This window comes from Ambystoma mexicanum, chromosome 3p (assembly GCF_040938575.1).
Source record: "Ambystoma mexicanum isolate Mex_15411 chromosome 3p, UKY_AmexF1_1, whole genome shotgun sequence".
NCBI classification, from domain to species: domain Eukaryota; kingdom Metazoa; phylum Chordata; class Amphibia; order Caudata; family Ambystomatidae; genus Ambystoma; species Ambystoma mexicanum.
This window is the reverse complement of record NC_090925.1, coordinates 1115970690-1115990603: the sequence shown is the minus strand read 5'-3', so window position 1 is coordinate 1115990603 and position 19914 is coordinate 1115970690. Positions and strand designations below refer to the sequence as shown.

Here is a 19914-nt window from a genome sequence, read left to right as displayed (position 1 = left end):
AAACAATCCAAGTTCGTGGATGATTGTAGTGTTGGAGACTTTTAGGAAGCCCTAACACAATCTTCCAAATTCTGCCTTGGATTTTGTTGAGGTAATCACCAATTGGTAACAGGCAGAGATCAAGGCCATATAAGATAATTGCTTCTACTTTTAAGAGGTAGAAGTCAATAAGTGGTAGTAATGATAATTTACAAAGCTTATGGAAGATGATCTTCATCTTAGCTATTAGCGGAGCAATTTTAATAATTATAGTTATGCCATTTTGAAATAGAATTAGTGTTGGTCAAATTATATCCTAGATATATTGCTCCCAGTGTATGTTAAATTGGATTGTTTTCTAGGCTCCATTTAAAAGTTGTGACTTTTATTTTTATGTATTTTTTGTGTGGAAAAAACAAAATATTTGATTTGGCAGAATTAGTGGCCAGATTGTGCTGATGGCAAAATGCGGAGTAATACTACAATTCTTTTCTGAAGACCAAATGGTGTACGGACGTCAAAAATAGTCATCGGCAAAAGCAAGCCAGTTTAATCGAAGTGCTACTAATTTTACCAGAAACTTATCAAAGTTGGACCACAGTGCATCAATATCAGCAAGATACAAGTTGAACAGCATAGCTGTTAAGTTGTACCCTTGTTTTACACCGATCTCAGTTGGAATCAGTTCTGTTCGCAGCCCAGTCTGGTCAATTCTAACTTTGTAATTAGTTCGGTCATGTAACAATGCAATCATTGCGATATGAGGCGGAATATGAAACCCATGCATTCTTTTTCCACAAAAGACCTCTGATTACACTATCAAATGCGGATGATAGAGTAATGCCATGAAGATGGGTCAGTTTTTGACTGATATGACTATGCCAGTATATGGCAATGGTTGCATTCAACTGGGTGCCCATAGATTTTCTAAAACCTTGGAAACGTGATCATATTTGATGGGTAGAGACGAAACGATTCAAAATCGATGAGCACTAGGGAAGCAAAAACATTTGCTGCGACATCAATCAATGGGATTGGTCGAAAGTGCTCTGGAATTTCTGTGGAGCCTTTCTTGTGTAACGGAATAATTATGGATTTCAACCATGATTCTGGAATCACTCTTGTATGATGGATGGAATCGTATCGACACTTCAAGGCAGCAGCCCAGAAGTTTGGATCGTCTTTCAGGACACAAGTCAGGAGACCCTCTGGACCGGCTTCCTTTTGACTATTTAAGTTTAAGGGCTACAATCGCATCCTCAACTTCCCACGTACATGTTGGAAGCATAGATGTAGCTAATGCTTGTGAGTTAAATCTAGAAAATCTGTGTAGACGGTATTTGCTTTTATAACACTTAACCCAGGTATGGCCATTTATAGAGGCATGAAACTTGGAGGATGATTTACCCGACGGGTTCCTTTAGTAGGGCCCAGATTTCTCTGGTCCTTTTTGCATAGAAGATTAATCCTATTTTAATTATTTGCTAGGTGATGTTCCAATTTAATATTTTTCACCTCAGTTTTCTATTTCAAGATGATTACTTTCTTTAAGCCTATATTTGCAGGATTGTTCCGGTTTGTTCTTTGTAGTCTAAAGGCCGCATTTTTTTAACGTTTCAGTATGTTTGCTGGACTAAATGTATTCTGGAATGTAGAAGTGTTCCTCGTATTCTCAGATAATGCTAAGTGTAAGATGTTGATGTATCATCTGCACGTTCCATTCCGCAGCGACTATATTCTCATCGTTCAGTAACCTTGACTCATCAACAATCCAGAGATCACGATTGACATAAGTCAATTGCCTGCACAAGGAGGGCTTCCATCGTATTGACAGCATGTGTCTGTCGATAACTGGTAGAGCCAGGGATGGAATCACAGTATGCTGGAATCGAAATATCAATGATGCACTTTAAAATATGATGGTCACTTGTGTTAGTTATGTCGAGAACAATGACTGGATTTGCCTGCTAGAAAGGGCAATGTAGTCTATACAGGAACTAAAATTACCCCAGTGCCATGTGGCTTGTGGCCTAAAGGGACTCTGTATTACCAAGTGGCTATCCCACTCCTCTAGGAACTGTGTCCACAAGAGCCCTCTATCATATGAGATAGTCGAGTACTAATTGCAATTGCTATTAGCAGTTGTGATCAAATGAGGTTGCAATGTTGAATTAAAATCTCCTGCCAATTATGATTTCAAATTTAGGATTCCTAATAAAGGTTTCTGTCAGCACTGCATTTAAGTTAAGTATCATAGAATCTAAAAGCATCGAACTGGGGTTCTAGTATAGGGAAGCAACCAATATAGTACGGGTAGGTTTGGATTCAATTGAAAGTTCCATGCCTCTCCAGAATTACTGGTTATAGATTTGCTGTGAATTCAGTTGTTTTTGATCGAAATTGCCATGCCACCGAAGGGACGCCCAGCATTTCCTCTTTTAGCTTGCTGGGAATATGAAGTATAACCATCTATTCGAATGTCAACCATCGACATAGTTTCTTGCTGGAGAATGATGGATGGTTGTTCCACTAGAGCTAGGGATTTGTGCCATGCAAACAAATTATTGAATCTGCAGCAATTCCATGAGCATATGGATAGAATATTTTATGATTTTTCTACCCGTATGTTAATATTGGCTATAGATCTAATAAGCGGTTCCAGCCATGCTAGCCCATTCAAAATTTAAGAAAATGATTTACACTGTTCCTATTATTCAAGCATGTATTTGTTGATCAGGTAAGTTTGATTCCGTAGAAGCCACAATCACAGGTGTTTGAAATTCAATAAAGATTGTGAGCTCATCCATGGTCCCGGAAAGCAAATGGCTTTAATCACAATATGGCAAGATCTGTTTGATCCCACAATAACTTTGCTATAATATATGGCTGGAGTTTGCAAAGCATTCGATTATTAGGAGAGGATAGATGTTAGATCCATTCAACGTCATCTGAAATCAGGTTGCACAGCTCTGGAATTTGATGAAATATTTTCATAAGCACAGATCAATGTAAACTAGCTTTCTCATTCTTAGGTTGGTTAGCTCCCCATCCTAGCATGAGTATCATATCCGGTGAAACCTCCTCAAATGTTGTCAAAACACCACGAGTCACAGGAAGTATCAATTGAGCCATCTAATGACCCCTTTTCCTGTTTTGGCGAGTTTGCTATGATGGGTGTTGGCAAATGAACTTGGCCAGAAGAGTGACCCACGTCAGACACTAATTCTTTATCAGGTGAGGGTCTAAGATTGGGGGACGTGTTCCCATTTTGAGTAGTTTCTATGTTAGTGTCTCAAAATGGATTGCCTTTATTCTCCAGCATGGGGTCTGGCATGGATTCACATGCTCATGAATATTCCCCGTCGTCAGGCTGGGAATCCTCGGTAAAGAAAAAACCAGTATCAGTTTCGTTTCTGATCTGTCTTTCGTAGTAATAACCAATCACTGGTCTCTGCGTCATACTGACCACAGCCAATGACTGCCCTCTACCTAAGCACCGCCTCTGGCAGCCATCTTCAGATTTTTACCGCACGTTCATGTGTTGGGATCCTCGTGCTATTGCTCTCGAGCGTTAGTGCTATTTTTTCGCGCTTTTTACAAAAACTTCGATTCTTTCGGTCAAAAGAGCCTCAAGCTCCACCGATCCTACATCCGATCAACGGGGACCCGTGTCGGATTCATCTGTGCCCCTCAAGGGTGAAGATTTCGTCGAGCTACACTTCGGAGGACTCCAGAAGCTTCTCAGGCCCTGTCTCGGAGATGGCCCAGGAGAAGGGAAGCTCGACGCCCGGAAAGCTGTTCAGGGTCTGCCCTGGATGCCAGCTGCAGAACGTCTTCAAGGAGGACGAACACTCTTTCTGCCTTTACTGCCTTCATGAGGACAAGACGCACGTGGAGAAGGACTGTGCGTTTTGCGGCAACATGTCGGAACGGACCATGAAGGACCGCCATCAACGTCTCGCCAACTGGCTGGAGGGTAAGAGCCCGTCTGGCGAGAAGAAGAAGAAATCCGAGCGGTCTTCTAAGACCTTTGAGGGCGCCCCGGCGACGGGGGCCCAACATAAGGCCAAGCACCGCGAGTCCGCTGGCACCGGGAGCGCCGAACGGTCGGGCTCTGCGGGCGCCAGGCAGGGCGCACCCTCCCCGGCACCATCAACCACGAGCCAACGCTCTGGGTCGGGTAAGAGGAAGGCCGAGCACCCGGCGAAGCTCCTGGAGAGGCCCCGGTCGAGCTCTAAGGCAGAGGAGGAGCGTGGCAGTGCCCCCTCCCTCAAGGATAAGGCGGTGAGCGCACCTAAGGTGGTGAAGGCCTTGATCCATCCGACCAAGCCCTCTATCGAAACGGTCGCGGCGGCCCTGGCTCAGCCTGTGGTGGCTGCACCAGTGGTGGCGACCTCAGGGCCCAGAATCTCCCTGCCTCCTCGGAGGGAGTCTTCCTTTGTGCCCATCGATAGGACCCCCGTGAAACCCTCCGTGGGGAAGAAGGGGGGGCAGGGCGTCGTCGTAGAGTCGGCCTCAACCTCAGAAGAGGAACTGATCGAGGTCTTAAGCCACGGCCTAGGCGTGGAAGAAGGCCAGCCCGTCGGAATGGACCCCGACGCAGGTGACGACGACGACATCGTCGAGGAGACCGACGGGGCCCCTGCTCGCCCGTCGGATTCCCCTCTGCCAGCGCCGCAAGACAACTCGGCGGCCATTTTGTTGGCCATACAGTCCTTATGCTCCGAGATAAGGACGAGGCTACCGTTACCGACGGAGGAACCTCTCCCGTCGGGGGATCCAGAACCGGGACCTTCTGGTGTTCCCCCTACCAAGAAAAGAAGGATCCATCCACCACCTCCTTTTCAACCGTCGCGCCCCTTCCAGCCCTCCTCCCCGTCCACCCGAGGGGATGATACGGGGACTGACACGGCAGCCACGGGTACGGACGACGAGGCATACGACGAGGATTTTCCGTTGTCGCCTCCCACCAGGGCCTCTCCGCCCGACGAGATCGGATCTTTCCACTCCATGATCTCCAGGGCTTCCGAGCTTTTCCAACTCTGCCCTGAGGAGAAGAAAAAGGAAGGCTTCCTTTATCAGCGGCGCGAGGCCAAGAGGAAGACGGTCCTCGCAGTGCCTCTGTTGGACGACATTTGGGATGAGGGCCTTTCCCTCCTCAAGAACCCTTCCACGACGCCAGCTAGAAGAGACCGGTACGAGAAAAAGTACCGGGTCCCGGACACGGCCCCCCTATGCCTCCGGGCGCAGCCTACCCCGGACTCCGTCGTCTCCGCGGCAGCCAGGAAGAAAGCGGGGGGGGGGTGCGGCCTCCACATCGACTTCCCCGCCGGACGGCGAGGGAAAGAAATTGGATACTATGGGGCGTAGAGTCATCTCGTCGGCAGCGACGACGATTAAAGCGGCCAACGCCTTGGCTATCGTGGCCCGCTACGACAGGGAGCTCTGGTACAAGATGGCTCCTCTGCTGGATTTTCTGCCGGACGACAAGAGGGCGGAGGCCCTTGAGATCCTGCAGGAAGGTGAGGTGGCCTCGGACCACGCCATCACCGTGGCGACGGACATCGCCGACACTGGATTCCGCCAGCTGGGCAACGGTGTTTGCCTTCGACGTCGTGGATGGCTCAAAGCTACGGACTTCCGGCAGGACGTCCAGACCAGAGTCCTGGACATGCCCTTCGACGGGAACAACCTGTTTGGGAAGACAGTGGACGATTCCCTTCAGGCCATCAAGGCGGATACTGAGACGGCCCGGGCCCTTGGAGTCCTGCAACGACGGACGACCTTTCGGAGCGGCGGAGGCAAGGGCGCCTCCAAAGGTTCCGGCGGCGGTTTCGCTTCCTACCGTCAAGCGGCCCGCTCGTCGTCGCAAGAGGCCTACAGAGGACGAGGCAAGTCTAGCGGACCCCGCCGTCGTCGCCAAGGAGGTCAAGGCGGCAAGGCCGCGTCCAAGCAGGATTGAACCGGCCTTGGGGTCGGGCCCCCACCGAAGCACCCCGGTGGGAGGCCGGCTGGCGGGCTTCGTCAGCGTGTGGGAGTCCATCTCCACCGACCGTTGGGTGCTGGACGCCCTGGCCCGGGGCCACGCGCTCGAGTTTCAAAGAAGGTGCCCGCGCGTCCCCCCCGTGGCCAGGAAAGAACTTCACGTCCCTCAACTTCTCCTGGAGGTAAAGGCGATGCTCAGAAAGGGTGCCATCGAACTCGTCCCAAAGAGGCTTCGGGGCTCCGGAGTCTACTCGAGATACTTCCTCGTGAAGAAGAAGACGGGAGGATGGCGCCCCATCCTGGACCTGCGACGTCTGAACAAGTTCATCAAGGCGCAGAAGTTCCGGATGGTCACCCTCCAGCACGTCCTGGGTCAGCTGGAGGAAGGAGACTTCCTATCGTCATTGGATTTGGAGGATGCCTACTTCCACATTCCCATCCTAAAGGGGCACCGCAAATTCCTCAGATTCGTGGTCCAAGGGCGTCATTACCAGTTCAAAGCCCTTCCCTTCGGACTACGGTCGGCACCCAGGGTATTCACCAAGTGCCTTGCACCGGTGGCGGCGCAGCTGCGCCGCGAGGGGATCCACGTCTACCCCTACCTGGACGACTGGCTCATCCGCGCCAAGACGAGGGAGCTCGCCGTGGTCCACACGGCAAGGACCGTCCAACTCCTCACTGACCTGGGATTCTCCGTGAACTACGCCAAATCCCACCTGGTGCCCGCGCAAGTCGCACTGTTTCTGGGAGCGAGGCTCGACAGTGTCCCTTCTGGCCTCCCCGTCGGAGGAGAGGACCAGGACCATCTTGGGCAAGGTGCAACGGATGTTGGTGGCCGACGCGGCCAAAGTGAGGTCCATCAAGTCCCTCCTCGGGATGATGTCTTCCTGCATCTACCTCATTCCCATGTGCAGGCTCCGGATGCGCCCGTTGCAAGAATTCCTGGATGCGCGCTGGATCCAGACGGGCAGCTTCGAGGAAAGGATCAAGCTCGACGAGAGTTTCCGACGAGCGATACGGTGGTGGGGCACCCGCGCGCATCTGACGGCGGGCATGGACTTCCAGACCCCAGCCCACCAGGAGACTGTGACCACGGATGCCTCCCTGGAAGGGTGGGGAGCGCACACCGAAAATCTGCACGCAAGGAGACTCTGGCTCCCGACGGAGAAGTCCCTACATATCAACGTCCTGGAGCTCCGTGCAGTGTTTTGGGCCCTCAGGTCCTTCCTTCCGTCCCTCAAGGGCAAGGTGGTGAGGATCTTCACCGACAACACCACCACCATGTTTTACATCAGGAAACAGGGCGGAACCAGGTCCCCAGCGCTGTCCAAGGAGGCGCAGGACCTGTGGCATTGGGCCGTCGCCCAAGGGATTTTTCTGGTGCCGTTTCATCTGGCAGGGATAAAAAACACCATCGCCGACTCACTCAGCAGGGAGCTGCGCTCGTGCCACGAGTGGGAACTACGGCAGGATCTGGTGGATCGCCTCTTCCGACGGTGGGGCACACCCCAGATCGACCTGTTCGCGACGGCGACGAACGCCAAGTGCCGGAGGTTCGCCAGCAGGTTTCCCCAGACGAGGAGCATGGGCGATGCGTTCTCGTTCCCCTGGGAGGGCCTGTTCCTCTACGCGTTCCCTCCCTTGCCTCTGCTAATCCGGCTCGTCAACCAGCTCAAGAGGTCACGGTGCAGGATGATCCTCGTCGCACCTGCGTGGCCGAGGCAGATATGGTTCCCGGACCTTCTGGACTTGTCAGCGTCCCCGCCGATCAAGCTGCCGGCGGACGCGGATCTACTCTCCAGGGAAGGAGGCGCCATCCTCCACCACGACCCGAAGTCGCTGAACTTGCAGGCCTGGCTCCTGCAGCACTAGAGTTTGGAGGATACGACATACCGGCCGATTGCAGAGAGGTTCTTGCAAAGGCCAGGGCGTCCTCGACTCTTAAATGCTATGGACACAAATGGAAGAGGTTCTCTGTCTGGTGCCACGCACAGAAGATTAACCCTCTACGGATTACGGCTCCCCAAGTACTGCCGTACCTGCTGACGCTGGCCAAAGCTGGTCTGGCACATGCGTCCATCAAGATTCATCTTGCTGCGATCTCCCGATACACCAGAACCACGGGCCGGACGTCCTTGTGGTCTCATCGTCTGGTGAAAGAGTTCATGAAGGGACTGTTCAGATCGTTCCCGCCGGTGAAGGCTCCGGCCCCGGCGTGGGAGCTCAACGTGGTGCTGACCAAGCTCATGGGACCTCCGTTCGAGCCTCTGCACTCGGCCCCGTTGAAGTTTCTATCGTGGAAAACAGCTTTTCTTGTGGCCATCACCTCCGCACGACGAGTGGGAGAGATCCAGGCCCTTTCCTGCAAGGCCCCGTACTTGACTTTCCACGACACGAGGGTAGTGCTCAGGACGCACCCCTCCTTCATGCCCAAGGTACCGTCGGACTTCCATCTCAACGAACCCTTGGTGTTACCTGTGTTCTTCCCGTCGCCTTCGTCGCCGGCTGAGAGGACTTTGCACTCGCTGGATGTAGCTAGAGCCCTGAAGTTCTACGTGGACCGCACGAAGGGTTTTCGGAAGACGTCACAACTCTTTGTGAACTTTGGACCTGTCAATCAGGGGAAGGCTCTCTCGAAGGCTTCCATCTCCAGATGGCTCTCCGGCTGTATCATGTGCTGTCACCGGTTGGCAAACCGACCGCTGCCTGGCCGTCCGAGAGCCCATTCCACCAGAGCGATCGCAGCTACCACGGCGTTCCTTTCTGGTGTGCCCCTGCTGGACATATGCAGGGCTGCTACGTGGAGGTCGACGCACACCTTCACGAAATTCTACTGCGTCGACCGGGATTCCAGGGAGGAGTCCAGGGTCGGCCAAGCAGTGCTGCGCAACCTGTTCGCCTGAGGTGAGCCTGGTGAGGAGGTAAGATGCTTAATGTTGAGTTGATGTGATGCTTAATGTTGAGCCTTTGCCACCTCCCGTGGTTGTGCATGTGTGTACTGCTATGTATTCTTTATTCATGAGCATGTGAATCCATGCCAGACCCCATGCTGGAGAAGGAACAAGTTACTTACCTGTAACTGTTGTTCTCCAGCATGGGTCTGGCATGGATTCACATGCGAACCCTCCCGCCTACCCCTCTGCGGCTCTTCACTTGGTCATACTGCCACTTCACGTGCTTCCAAATCTGAAGATGGCTGCCAGAGGCGGTGCTTAGGTAGAGGGCAGTCATTGGCTGTGGTCAGTATGACGCAGAGACCAGTGATTGGTTATTACTACGAAAGACAGATCAGAAACGAAACTGATACTGGTTTTTTCTTTACCGAGGATTCCCAGCCTGACGACGGGGAATATTCATGAGCATGTGAATCCATGCCAGACCCATGCTGGAGAACAACAGTTACAGGTAAGTAACTTGTTCCTTACAAAGTCGTGGTCAATGTTACTGGAGGGCTGATGTTATCAGCTTTGCTTACTTCAGCTGACACTGAATTCTTTGTAATTTCTGTTAAATTGAAAAATTTAGACAGGTGTGTTTGGGTCAGAAGGGAAGATGTCTCTGTACTTAGTTGCAAGGAAACAATCAGCACATTTTGTTTTTGATGTTTCAACATTTGCGAGCCCTTCTACCCTAAGAACACACACCTGGGTTACGGGTACAGACAAGTTCACTGGCATCTTGGCCTCAGTTTTCTTTAAATCTAAGTGTAATTGACTTTCTGCTTTTATAACATCATCGGATGAGATTTGACCATTTTTTTAATGGCTGAATTATGCCCTTTGATTCTTGTGGGTGCCATATTTTTTTTTAGCTTGAGAAGCTAATGGACATGTCAGGTTCAAAATTGACGGTTTAGCTAAGCGGTGCCTTTTTTGCGCCCTTTGATCTTTTTTCGCTTTGCGTGACATAAATAGATTGTTTTGTTGCACTTAATCCTGTAGAGTGGCCTCCTCGGGCAGTGATTGTGACTCCTTCACTAGCCCAGCATTAGAGTCTATGATGTCAGTTAAGGCTGCTGGGCTATCTGGGGGGGGTGTATCGACTGCCAGTTCCAAAGTGTTGTCGTGTTTGCTACCTGTTCCCCATTGCGTAAATCCAAGGGGACCATGTTTGCATTAAACGATGTTTTCTGTGGCCAAAATCCGGTCATATTGTAATTTGGCAACTGCCATATAGTCAGTTTGGAAGGTAGCGCCGTTATTGGACGACAAGTTCTTTGGTTGTTGCAGTACTTGGCCAAAGGATTTTATTGTAATTTCCAGTGGTTCTATGCGTGAGGTAGTTTGCATGTACTGTGATTGTTTTTTTGGGGGAAACTACATTTCAAGGGGATTGGGTCCTCCGACGTATTCAATATCTGACAGTAATCACCACAGCTGTACTGCTTCGGAAAATCTGTCTGCGTCGATGTCGATACGCTGTCCTCTAGAGCCTCCGGCGAGCAGATGTCACCGGATGTTATAAGTAGGACTCACGACGCCCGTAGACTCAGTTCTGTTTTTTCCGCGAACGTGTTTGCTTCGGAGAACTCGGTGTGCCTCGGTTCTACTGAATCCTGTTCTTTCGGGTCTTCGAAACCTGTTAGTTTGTGTATTGAAAATAATGTCTTTGGCTTCTTCCACCCCGCAGTCGGGTTTTAAGAAGTGTCGGGTGTGCGGGTCCAAGATGTTGACGGACGCGCACAACCCTTGTCTCTGGTGCCTCGGAGTCGTTTACATCAAAGGCCTTTCAGGGGCGTAAGAAGAAGCTCTCTGTGGGTAAGGTGGCCAAGCCCCGGAAGTCGCGATCCGCTGGACTTTCGACGGACGATTTGAGGGGCGACTCGCCGCATCGTCGTGAGTCCGGGGGGGTCTCTGTTCAGGAGTTGGTATCGCCATTCCTCTGCCTCTGAGGCACTTACGGAAGCGCCATCACGGGTCGCCTTCCCCGTCCTCATCCGAGGACTCCGCCTGTCGGCGGGTTGCTTGTCTCCACAAGCATTCCACTCCTGAGGAATGGGATTCCTTCCGCAAGGAGATGATGGCGATTTTTCAATCGCAGGGCTCCGGTCTGTCATGCGCTGTCTAAGGACGCCGGCCGTAACCGTGCTAGAGACCCCTCTCGTCCGCCTTCGGGCTCGAGCGGTCGTCACGACCACTGGGCGCCTTCAAGGTCCTGGTCGGACAAGGATGGTCGCTCTAGACATGCCCGTTCCAGGTCCCGGTTCTCGACGCCCTCGAGACCGCGTGAGCCTGTGATGTCTTCGAGGAAGACATCGACGCCTGCGGCGCCGAGGTTGTGGAGGGATTCTCTCGAGGCTCCGCCTTCGAGGAAGACGTCGACGCCATCGGCGCCCAAGCCGTCGAAGGACATGCTTGGGGCTCCGCCTTCGATGCCTGTGTCGACACTGTTGAAGTTGTCAGCGCCTCGCTCGACGTCAACGCCTTTCGAGGCTGCTTTGTCGGAGGTACCCTGTGGCACGGTGGAACCCCCCAGAACGGCTCTGGCCAAGGCTAAGCATGTCTGTCCCTTTTCTCTGTGCCTGCTTTCCAACCTCTGGATTTTATTTCTGAGGGGGATGAGGGATCTGAGGAAGGTTTGGTGCCTGATGAGATTTTGTCTGGTCACATCCAGATTGAAGACCTGCGTCAGTCACTGCACAACGCCAGTGGTCTGGACACCTCTCCGGAGGTGGAGTTCTGTAGGCCTGAGCCTGGCACCTATGCTGAGTCCTCGTACCGGCGCCTTATGTCGAGGGTCACAGACTACTTGGGGTGGCTGGCGCCACCTGTGGATTTTCTGCAGGATGACCTGACGTACATCCTCGACCAAGGTCCTCCAACTGACCTGGTACTGCCATTCCATATGGCTTTGCAAAGCAGGGTGGCTGCGGCTTCGATTGCTCCGGAGAGTCTCCCGGCTTCGAGTGGTGCTTTAGTGGGGATTGTGGCGCGTGTCTTCATTTCTGGGATTCCTGCACATGGGGCATGTGTCCGCTTGTCAAACATTCATATTCCCCCTGCGGTAGATGATAAATCTGCGCCAGACTGTCAAAGGAAATAACCCTCCTTACCGCCACAACATCTTTAAATTGAGCAATGTTATTGTCCGCCCATCCCCTAGGCAGATTTTGAACTCATTGAGCGCTGTGTTAAATAAAGGGGGGGGGGGTTTGACAGTAATTATGTGATCCAGCCCATCTTCTTCGGTACTGCGTCCTTTACACAAATAACTAGCTACAATGCTTTGAGCAGGTTGGCCACTTGTCTGCCCCCATGTAAATATTGCTTCAGTGTATCTGGCTGCATCCACACAAGTTCGCCCCCCCCCCTCCCCCCACGCGTGGCAGGGTCCTATCCATATGCAACCAGTCGTTGGCAACCACCAGATGCGACTCAACATTTTCTTGAGATTGCCTAGCCTAGGTTTTGGAACCTTTTTTCAACTATTCGTTTGGCCTCCTAGAACTCTCCCACAGTGATCCTGGAAATCCCTCCCACCATTTGAGTTTCAACATGCCATTGCTGTTTACATGCATGAAGTTGCAAAAAATACAAGATCTCCTTCTGCCTTTTACAGTGATGTATTTCCTTTTCTTTTTGTAGAAAATGCAAGTTGATCCAGAGCAGCAGAAAGCAGAAGAAACACAACAGCAAACACAGGCCGACACCACAACAAATTCTGATGAAATGGAGGTATGCTTTTAATTCGATTATAAACAAAAGAACACAGGCCATTTTTCAAATGCATTTGCATTACTTGGAACATCTTTTCCTTCGTGCTTTGTCAAGTGTTGTAGTTGTCATTTTTATATAGTGCCATTTCCCCATTTATATGGCCTCCGTGTGCTTTGTGGTTGAAACATCCTCATGGACTGAAGTCCAGGTAGGGGAAATTCTAAGAGTTTACTTACTATGCGTGTGTGCATTCTGCCAGGATAGGGCTTAGGAAGACTGGCTAGGCTCCAGTAAACAACCAAGAGGTCAGACACGTGGGTGGGTGCTGTCATTGGTTATGATGGAGTGCTAGTGCAGGAGAGACTGTGTGCCCAGCTAGAATGAATTTGTCATAGGTTGTTTCTGTATACTAATGGGAGAGGTGTTGAGGCACATCAGGGGTTTCGGTGCGGATGTCTATGCGAGCAGCTATACCAGATTTGACATAGCCGTCGCTGCATTCTAGAGTGCATGGATCAGGAACAGTGCCTGCGACGTGTCCATACAGGTGGTGGGTGATGCATACCTTAAACTCGGATGCAGTTAATCTTCGATGTCGGCTTTCTATGTCTCTTAAGGTGATTGGCTGGTCTCACAAATCGAGAACCACCTACACTTTAGTAACTTGAGCAGTGGTATAAACCTGTAAGTTTGGCACACTGCAGTAAATGAAGGAGACACACAAATTTGAGGCACAACATTAGATGGGTAGGCTTGTAAATGAGACCCAGCACTAAATGGAGAAATCCCCTAGATTTGAGACACTTGAGCATTGGGAACATAGCAGTAAATGGACAAAACGCCTAAATGAGATATAGCAGTAAATGGAGAACTGCCTAGATTTTAGACATTAGAGTAGGCTTCCCAGGCGAACACGGGCAAGTGTGGACTGGAGCTGCTTCTTCGTGAGCTGCCCTTTGCCTTAGTTCTGAAATAGGGTTCCTAGGCCCAATCGCAGAGTTTGCGGGTGGGAGCAGAGGAAATCGGGATACGGGCAGAAGGGGATGCAGGGACAAAGATGGGCGAGTGCGCACAAAATAAGTTTAAATTCCCCAAATAAAAGTAAAAATTGTTGCAGACCAGGGAGCACCTCACCTCGGATCCTGTGGCAAAGTAGGATGAGGGGGGGGGGGGGGGAAGTATTTGCCCCAAGCCCTAAAACTTAGGATTCCTAAGCAAGGAATCCTTTCCAGAATTTCCTGTTTTTTTTTTTTTTTTTTTTTTTTTTTTTTTTTTTTTTGCATCCAGTTTGAAAATGAATATTTGCAAGTATTTCTCGTTAGACCACTTGAAAGCTAGAGTAGTCGCTGGAATCGGCTACATCTGTCTTCTTCCTCTTTGGATTCAGCCCTGGTGGTCGACTTGTCTTCAGCTTCCAGAATCGGATAGTTCTTCAGGAACCCACACACAACTTCTGGAAACTCTCCAAGCAGTTTGTAGAAAGGGGCAGGTGGCTGTCCAATCAATCCCGAGTGGGATCTGGCTTCGCTCTGGTACACGAGAAGACAAAGGGCTGCAGAGTTTGACTCCTCCCTGACGTCCTGCCTTCACAGATACTCTGGAGCCTCAACTGTCTACACAAAGGGTTCCCGCCGAAGACATTTCAAGCAAGATTCACTCTGAGTATGGCAGAAGACCCATGAAAGGATAAGCACACTACAAATGGTGACCATCTGTGCATTACTGCGGCTGGTTTGACAGCCTGCGTGTAACATCACAAAAGTAATAAAAGTATGTCCACTGCCACCAGCCATAAGAGTTAACTTGTCACAGTAACTTTACTGGAGCAGTGAGAAAGCAGATGCCATGTAGCTACCCAGAAATCCAACATAAGGTGGGGTATGCTGCTCATTATATAAAATGTAAAGGGGATGGAAATCCCCCTCTACCCTTGAGAATAGTAATTCTGCAAGATAAGTCAAGAGAAAATAAAAAGGGAGAGCCCCAAGAGCAACCCAGCAACACTGCACATAAAGTGCTATGTGCTGCAATACATAAATGTAGATGACCAAAAAGTCATAGAAAGGGGGGTTTTCAAAAATACACTATGTAGAGTCAGCAAACCGCCACCCATAAACAGAGTAAAAGAAGGGGTGAGTGGCGGAAAAGGTTCCCACCTACTTGAACATGGAAAAGCAATCTACAAGTCCAGCAAAAAGTGCTGGGGTCTCACAGTGGACGGATATTTAGCATAGAAATGAAAATCTAACCCAACAGTGCCAATGTCTGGTATGCACCCATGAGTCTGTCCCACAGTGGTCCCTGAGTAGACCTGTGCTGGTGTGCATGAGTGGTACAGATCCTTGCTACTTGAGGGCCGAGTTTGATTGCGCTCCTGAATTTAGAATAAGAGCTGTACTGCAGCCATTCCAGCAGATCCGAAGAGCAGCCAGGTATCCTGTGTAGCTATGGAGATGGACAACCCAAGGATGATTCCTGAAGAGGCCTGGAAACCATTCTTGCTGCTGTCCCGGTGTAGCCCTGCTGGAACACCTGATCTCGGAGCCTTGCAGGTGTATGTTAGGTAGAATGTTAATTTCTCTGCTAATTTCCTCCCACCTTGGAGACCCCCGCCTTTTTTGCTGGACATAATACTGGACATTTAATACTTTTTAATTTTAACTCCTGAGTGGCACGGTTTACTCATCCAGTGCAGTGTCAATGAGGTCCTTAAGATTTCTCATAAAGTTTAAATACTTTTTTTTGGGTGAAGTAGTGTTCCCAAGAATAGTAAGGTCAAATTGATCTTACCTTTTTTCGTTTTGTAAGTCTAGCGCATACCATCTTTCTTATGTGGAGTGCTGAGGGGGATATTTAGTAGCCCCTTATCCTACTTCCTCATGTAGCATGTTACTTTCACTTCTTTAAATGGCTGGTGGCAGTGGTATAATTTTTACCACCAGTGTGCTTTATTTACCGCAGGTTGTACCCTCAGCTGCAGGACAGCACAAAATGGCCCCAGTCGTGTTTTTTTTCTCCATTTTCTGTTTGTGGGGTCTTTCTTGGCTTTTACTCTGTGTGTGAACAGATTTGAACCCTGTCTGTTTTTTGCATTTGTGGGGGCTTGAACACTAGCTGTGCCACACTTGCCAGCTATGGTGTCAGTACCAAGCACCCCTCCTAAAAAATAAAAAAAGCGCCGATTAAGAAAATATCGACGACTTGGAAGCCTGTTAGTACAACACATACAGAATATATGCTCCACTCCCGAAGAAAGAGTTCAAGTCTCTTCAATTTTCGAAGAGGAGGAGCATTCTGAGAATCATGAAGCCCCATTTGGCTTGAAGTACGGTACACCCAATGTACCAGAGAGCTTTATTCTGAAGAATCCATAATGCAGCATAATGCAGGACTTGTATGAGAACTTGCAAACAGCAAGTGAGGTAGATACCTTGCCAGAACTTGGAAAGCCAGAGGCAGCGGAACATGCAGACTCATTTTATAGACGGCTCATGTCGAAAGTGGTCGAATACTTGGCTTGGAGTAGGCACGCATTGCCCTAGGACCAAGACGACCTTGCAGACCTTCTGTACAAGGGGTCCACAAACTGATCCTATTTTGCCTTTTCATGTGGCACTCCAAAAAAAAAGGTGGCTAGGAACTGGGAGACTCTGGAATCTAATCCGGCAGTCAACAAAAACTTGACAAAAAAATATCGCTGATCCAGTAGCTACCCAGACTACCTGTCGAAAACCCCCACTACAGAGGTGCGTGCAGCTACGGCTACTTCTAAACGAGCAGCGTACCCTACCATCCCTCCTTATAAGGAAGACAAGTGGTGTAGATTGATGGGCGAGGAAGACATTTTCTGCAGGGAGCATGGCACTAAAATCTGCCTACTCCACTTGTGCCTTTGCAAAGTTTTCATAAACTCTATGGGACTGGATCTCTGTGGCGGCAGAGCACATTCCCGAGAGGGTTGAAGGGGACGGCTTCTTAGCTATTAAGGACGGCAAAGAGGCCATGTATGAACACCAAGTGCTGGAGGGTCGCCAGCAGATTCCCCCAGCCGGGGAGCATGGGGGGGGGGGTGCATTCTCATTCCCTTGGGAAAACCGGTTTCTGTATGCATTCCCTCAGTTGCTGTTACTACTTCGAATCATCAATCAACTCACAGTACCGGTGCAGGATGATCCTAATCGCACCAGCGTGGCCAAGGCAGATATGGTACCCAGACTTGCTCAGCATGTCGGCGTCCCCTCCGATCAAGCTGCCAGTGGTCAAGGATATTCTCGCCGACAACGGCGTGGGAACTCAATGTGGTGTTGACTAGGGTCATGGGGGGGGCTCCATTCGAATGTATTTGGCTCCGGTTAAGATACGATCTTGGAAGAGTTTTCTTTGTGGCCATTACTTGTACAAGAATAGTAGCTGAGGTCCAGACCCTGTCATGCAAGTGGCCTTACTTGACTTTCACGAAACGACGACGGTGGTGCTGCGGATGCACCCTCAACGCCCAAGGTCCAGTCGGAATTTCAATTTCAATTAACTTGGTGTTACCTGTGTTTTTTCTGAAGCCTTTGTCGCCGGCTGAAAGGACTTTACACGCGCTGGATGTGGTTAGAGCGCTGAAGTTATATGTGGCCTGCACAAAGTTTCCGGAAAACATCTCTGCCTTTTGTGAACTTTGGTCCTATGAACCATGGGAAGGCCCTGTCCAAGGCTTCCATTTCCCGGTGGCTGTCTCTGTCACGCACTGTCACCGGTTGGCAAACCGACCGCTGCCTGGCTGTCCGAGAGCCCATTCTACCAGAGCGATTGCTGCTACAAAGGCGTTCCTGTCTGGTGTGCCCCTGCTGGACTTCTGCAGGGCTGCTACATGGAGGTCAACCCACGCCCTCATGAAATTCTACTGCGTCGACAGGGATTCCAGGGAGGTGCTCAGTCGGCCAAGCAGTGCTGTGCCACCTGTTCGCTTGAAGGTGGGCCTGGTGAGGAGGTAAGACGTTGCTTCTGTTGACTTTCCACCTCCCGTAGTTGTGCTTGTATGTACTGCTATGTATTCTTTATTCATGAGCATGTGAAGCCATGCCAGACCCCATGCTGGAGAAGGAACAAGTAACTTACCTGCAACTGTTGTTCACCAGCATGGGTCTGGCATGGTTTCACATGCGAACCCTCCCACTTGCCCCTCTGCGGCTCTTCTCTTGGTCCTACTGCCACTTTATGTGCTACCATATCTGAAGATGTCTGCCATAGGAGGGGCTTGGGTAGAGGGCAGTCATTGGCTAGGGGCAGTATGATTGGTTTATAGGAGAAAGACAGTTTAGAAATGAAACTGAAACTGGTTTTTCTTTTACCAAGGATTCCCAGCCTGACGACGGGGAATAATCATGAGCATGTGAATCCATGCCAGACCCATGCTGGAAAACAGTTACAGGTAAGTAACTTGTTCCTTATAGCCACTTCTCATTGTATTGGATTCCACTTACAGGTGTTGGTCTCAAATGCATAATGTTGAGGGATTTCAGAGAAATAAAATTCTCGGTTCAGCATCAGGGCTTCATCTCACGAAACTGTTCACTCCTCTTCCCATGCCGTTATGAAAACACTGCACGATCTGGGCTTTTCGCTCAATCTCAAGAAATTGCAGCTGCAGACCACGCAGACTGACATTGTTGGGCCTCATCTGGGACATGTACTCCGAGAAGATGTTTCCGTCAGAGGACAAGATCTCGGCCCTGAGGAGTGGCACCACTCGCTTCCTCCAAAGAGAGGTGACCTCAGACTGGTGGTACCAGATCTCCTGGGTCTCTTGATGGTGGTCCCGTTAGCCATCCCACACACAAGACTGAGGATGAGTAGGATTCAGCTACACTGCGGGGCTCTCAATCTGAGATGATCAGCGTTCCTCCATCTCTCTGCCCGCACCTCACATGGTGGTCCAGGGACTGTAATCTATGGACGGGCAAGCCCCTCTGGCTTCCCACCCCGCAGGTCACCATCACCACGGACTCCTCGCTCGAGGGCTGGGGAGCCACCATGGATGATCTCCGTCCACGGCACCTAGACTCGACAGGAGCAGGAATACCACATCAATTGGTTGGAGCTGAATGCCATCTGGCTAGCGCTCAGAGCATTCCTTTCACTTCTCGGGGGCAAGGTTGTCCTCATCCAGACAGACATCTCGACCAGCATGTACTATGTCAACAAGCAGGGAGGCACCAGATCCCCTCCACTGTGCAGACTGGCAATCAGCATGTGGGAGTGGGCCCGGAAAACGACATCTACCTCACGGCAGTCCACCTTCCGGGGGACTCCAACCTGGAGGCGAGCAGGCTCAGCAGGCTGGGAGTGGACAATTACAAGTGGCAGCTACACGACCGTGTTAGGCAAAGATTTTATGCAGTACCCTTTGCGACCACTACACTATGACTACAGCTGTAAGCAAAACCAACCTTTGGTATAAGTCTGTACTACACAGTTTTTGGTAGCAGAGCTGAGCAGCCAGGCTTATCTCAAGAGGGGAATGTGAGCTGTAAGGATGTTACACAGATGTATACAATCGCAAGTATTCAAATAAACTCTTAACTTAAGGTTTCTTGGTAAAACGTTTTCTTTCAGTCAACTATAAAATATTCACTAGGAGGCCATCCATATCGCACAAAAATATACTTCATTCTGATGTTTGTTAATCTGCTTAGAATCACATGCTGTGCATAGGTCCGACATCCAGTGGTCACTGCAGAGTATTGCATTTTGTTTTTCGTAGTCGAAAAAGGGGACGTCGACAAGGCGTGTCTGTATCACTATCCCTATAGTGACGTGCGTTGTACCCACAATCCCTCACGCGTCGAGGTCCCACAGATTGTTTTTTTCCGCCCAGCTTCTGGTCGCCTTACGCGGAGCTCCTAGAGACATTGCAAATACTTACTACGGACCTCGGTCCTTAATTATACTTATTATATTGTTAAAGATCCCTCCCCTCGACGTTAGCTGTGAAGCTGTTTCTCCGCCAAACTTTTCGACGGAGGGGAAGAGACGGAGGAGATCCTTCGGCGCTGCCGAACACGTGGCCTGGCCTCGCCGGCCAACATACAGTAGGGAGAGTGGGGGTTCGAACTTTTATCTTCTCTTTGAGAATGTCTTTCTTTCTCCCCTATCTTTCCCTTGGGGTTGTTATCACCAGTTATTATTGCCTCAGCTATGGCGAGGACACCTTTTAAGTTTTGCCCACGCTGTAGGGACAAATACACTTGGAAGGACAAACACAAGCTCTGTAATCGTTGCTTGCCCCTCGATCATAAGGAGGACA

At 50.2% G+C, this 19914-nt stretch overlaps 1 protein-coding gene across 1 annotated transcript in view; it reads left to right on the top strand.

Annotated features, from left to right (window-relative positions):
• Positions 1–19914, top strand: part of HSPA4 (heat shock protein family A (Hsp70) member 4) — a 711161-nt gene that overhangs the window by 430192 nt on the left and 261055 nt on the right. The window contains exon 13 of the mRNA XM_069652484.1: positions 12549–12638. Coding sequence (XP_069508585.1) covers positions 12549–12638 — 90 coding nt within the window. The remainder of the gene's footprint in view (positions 1–12548; positions 12639–19914) is intronic.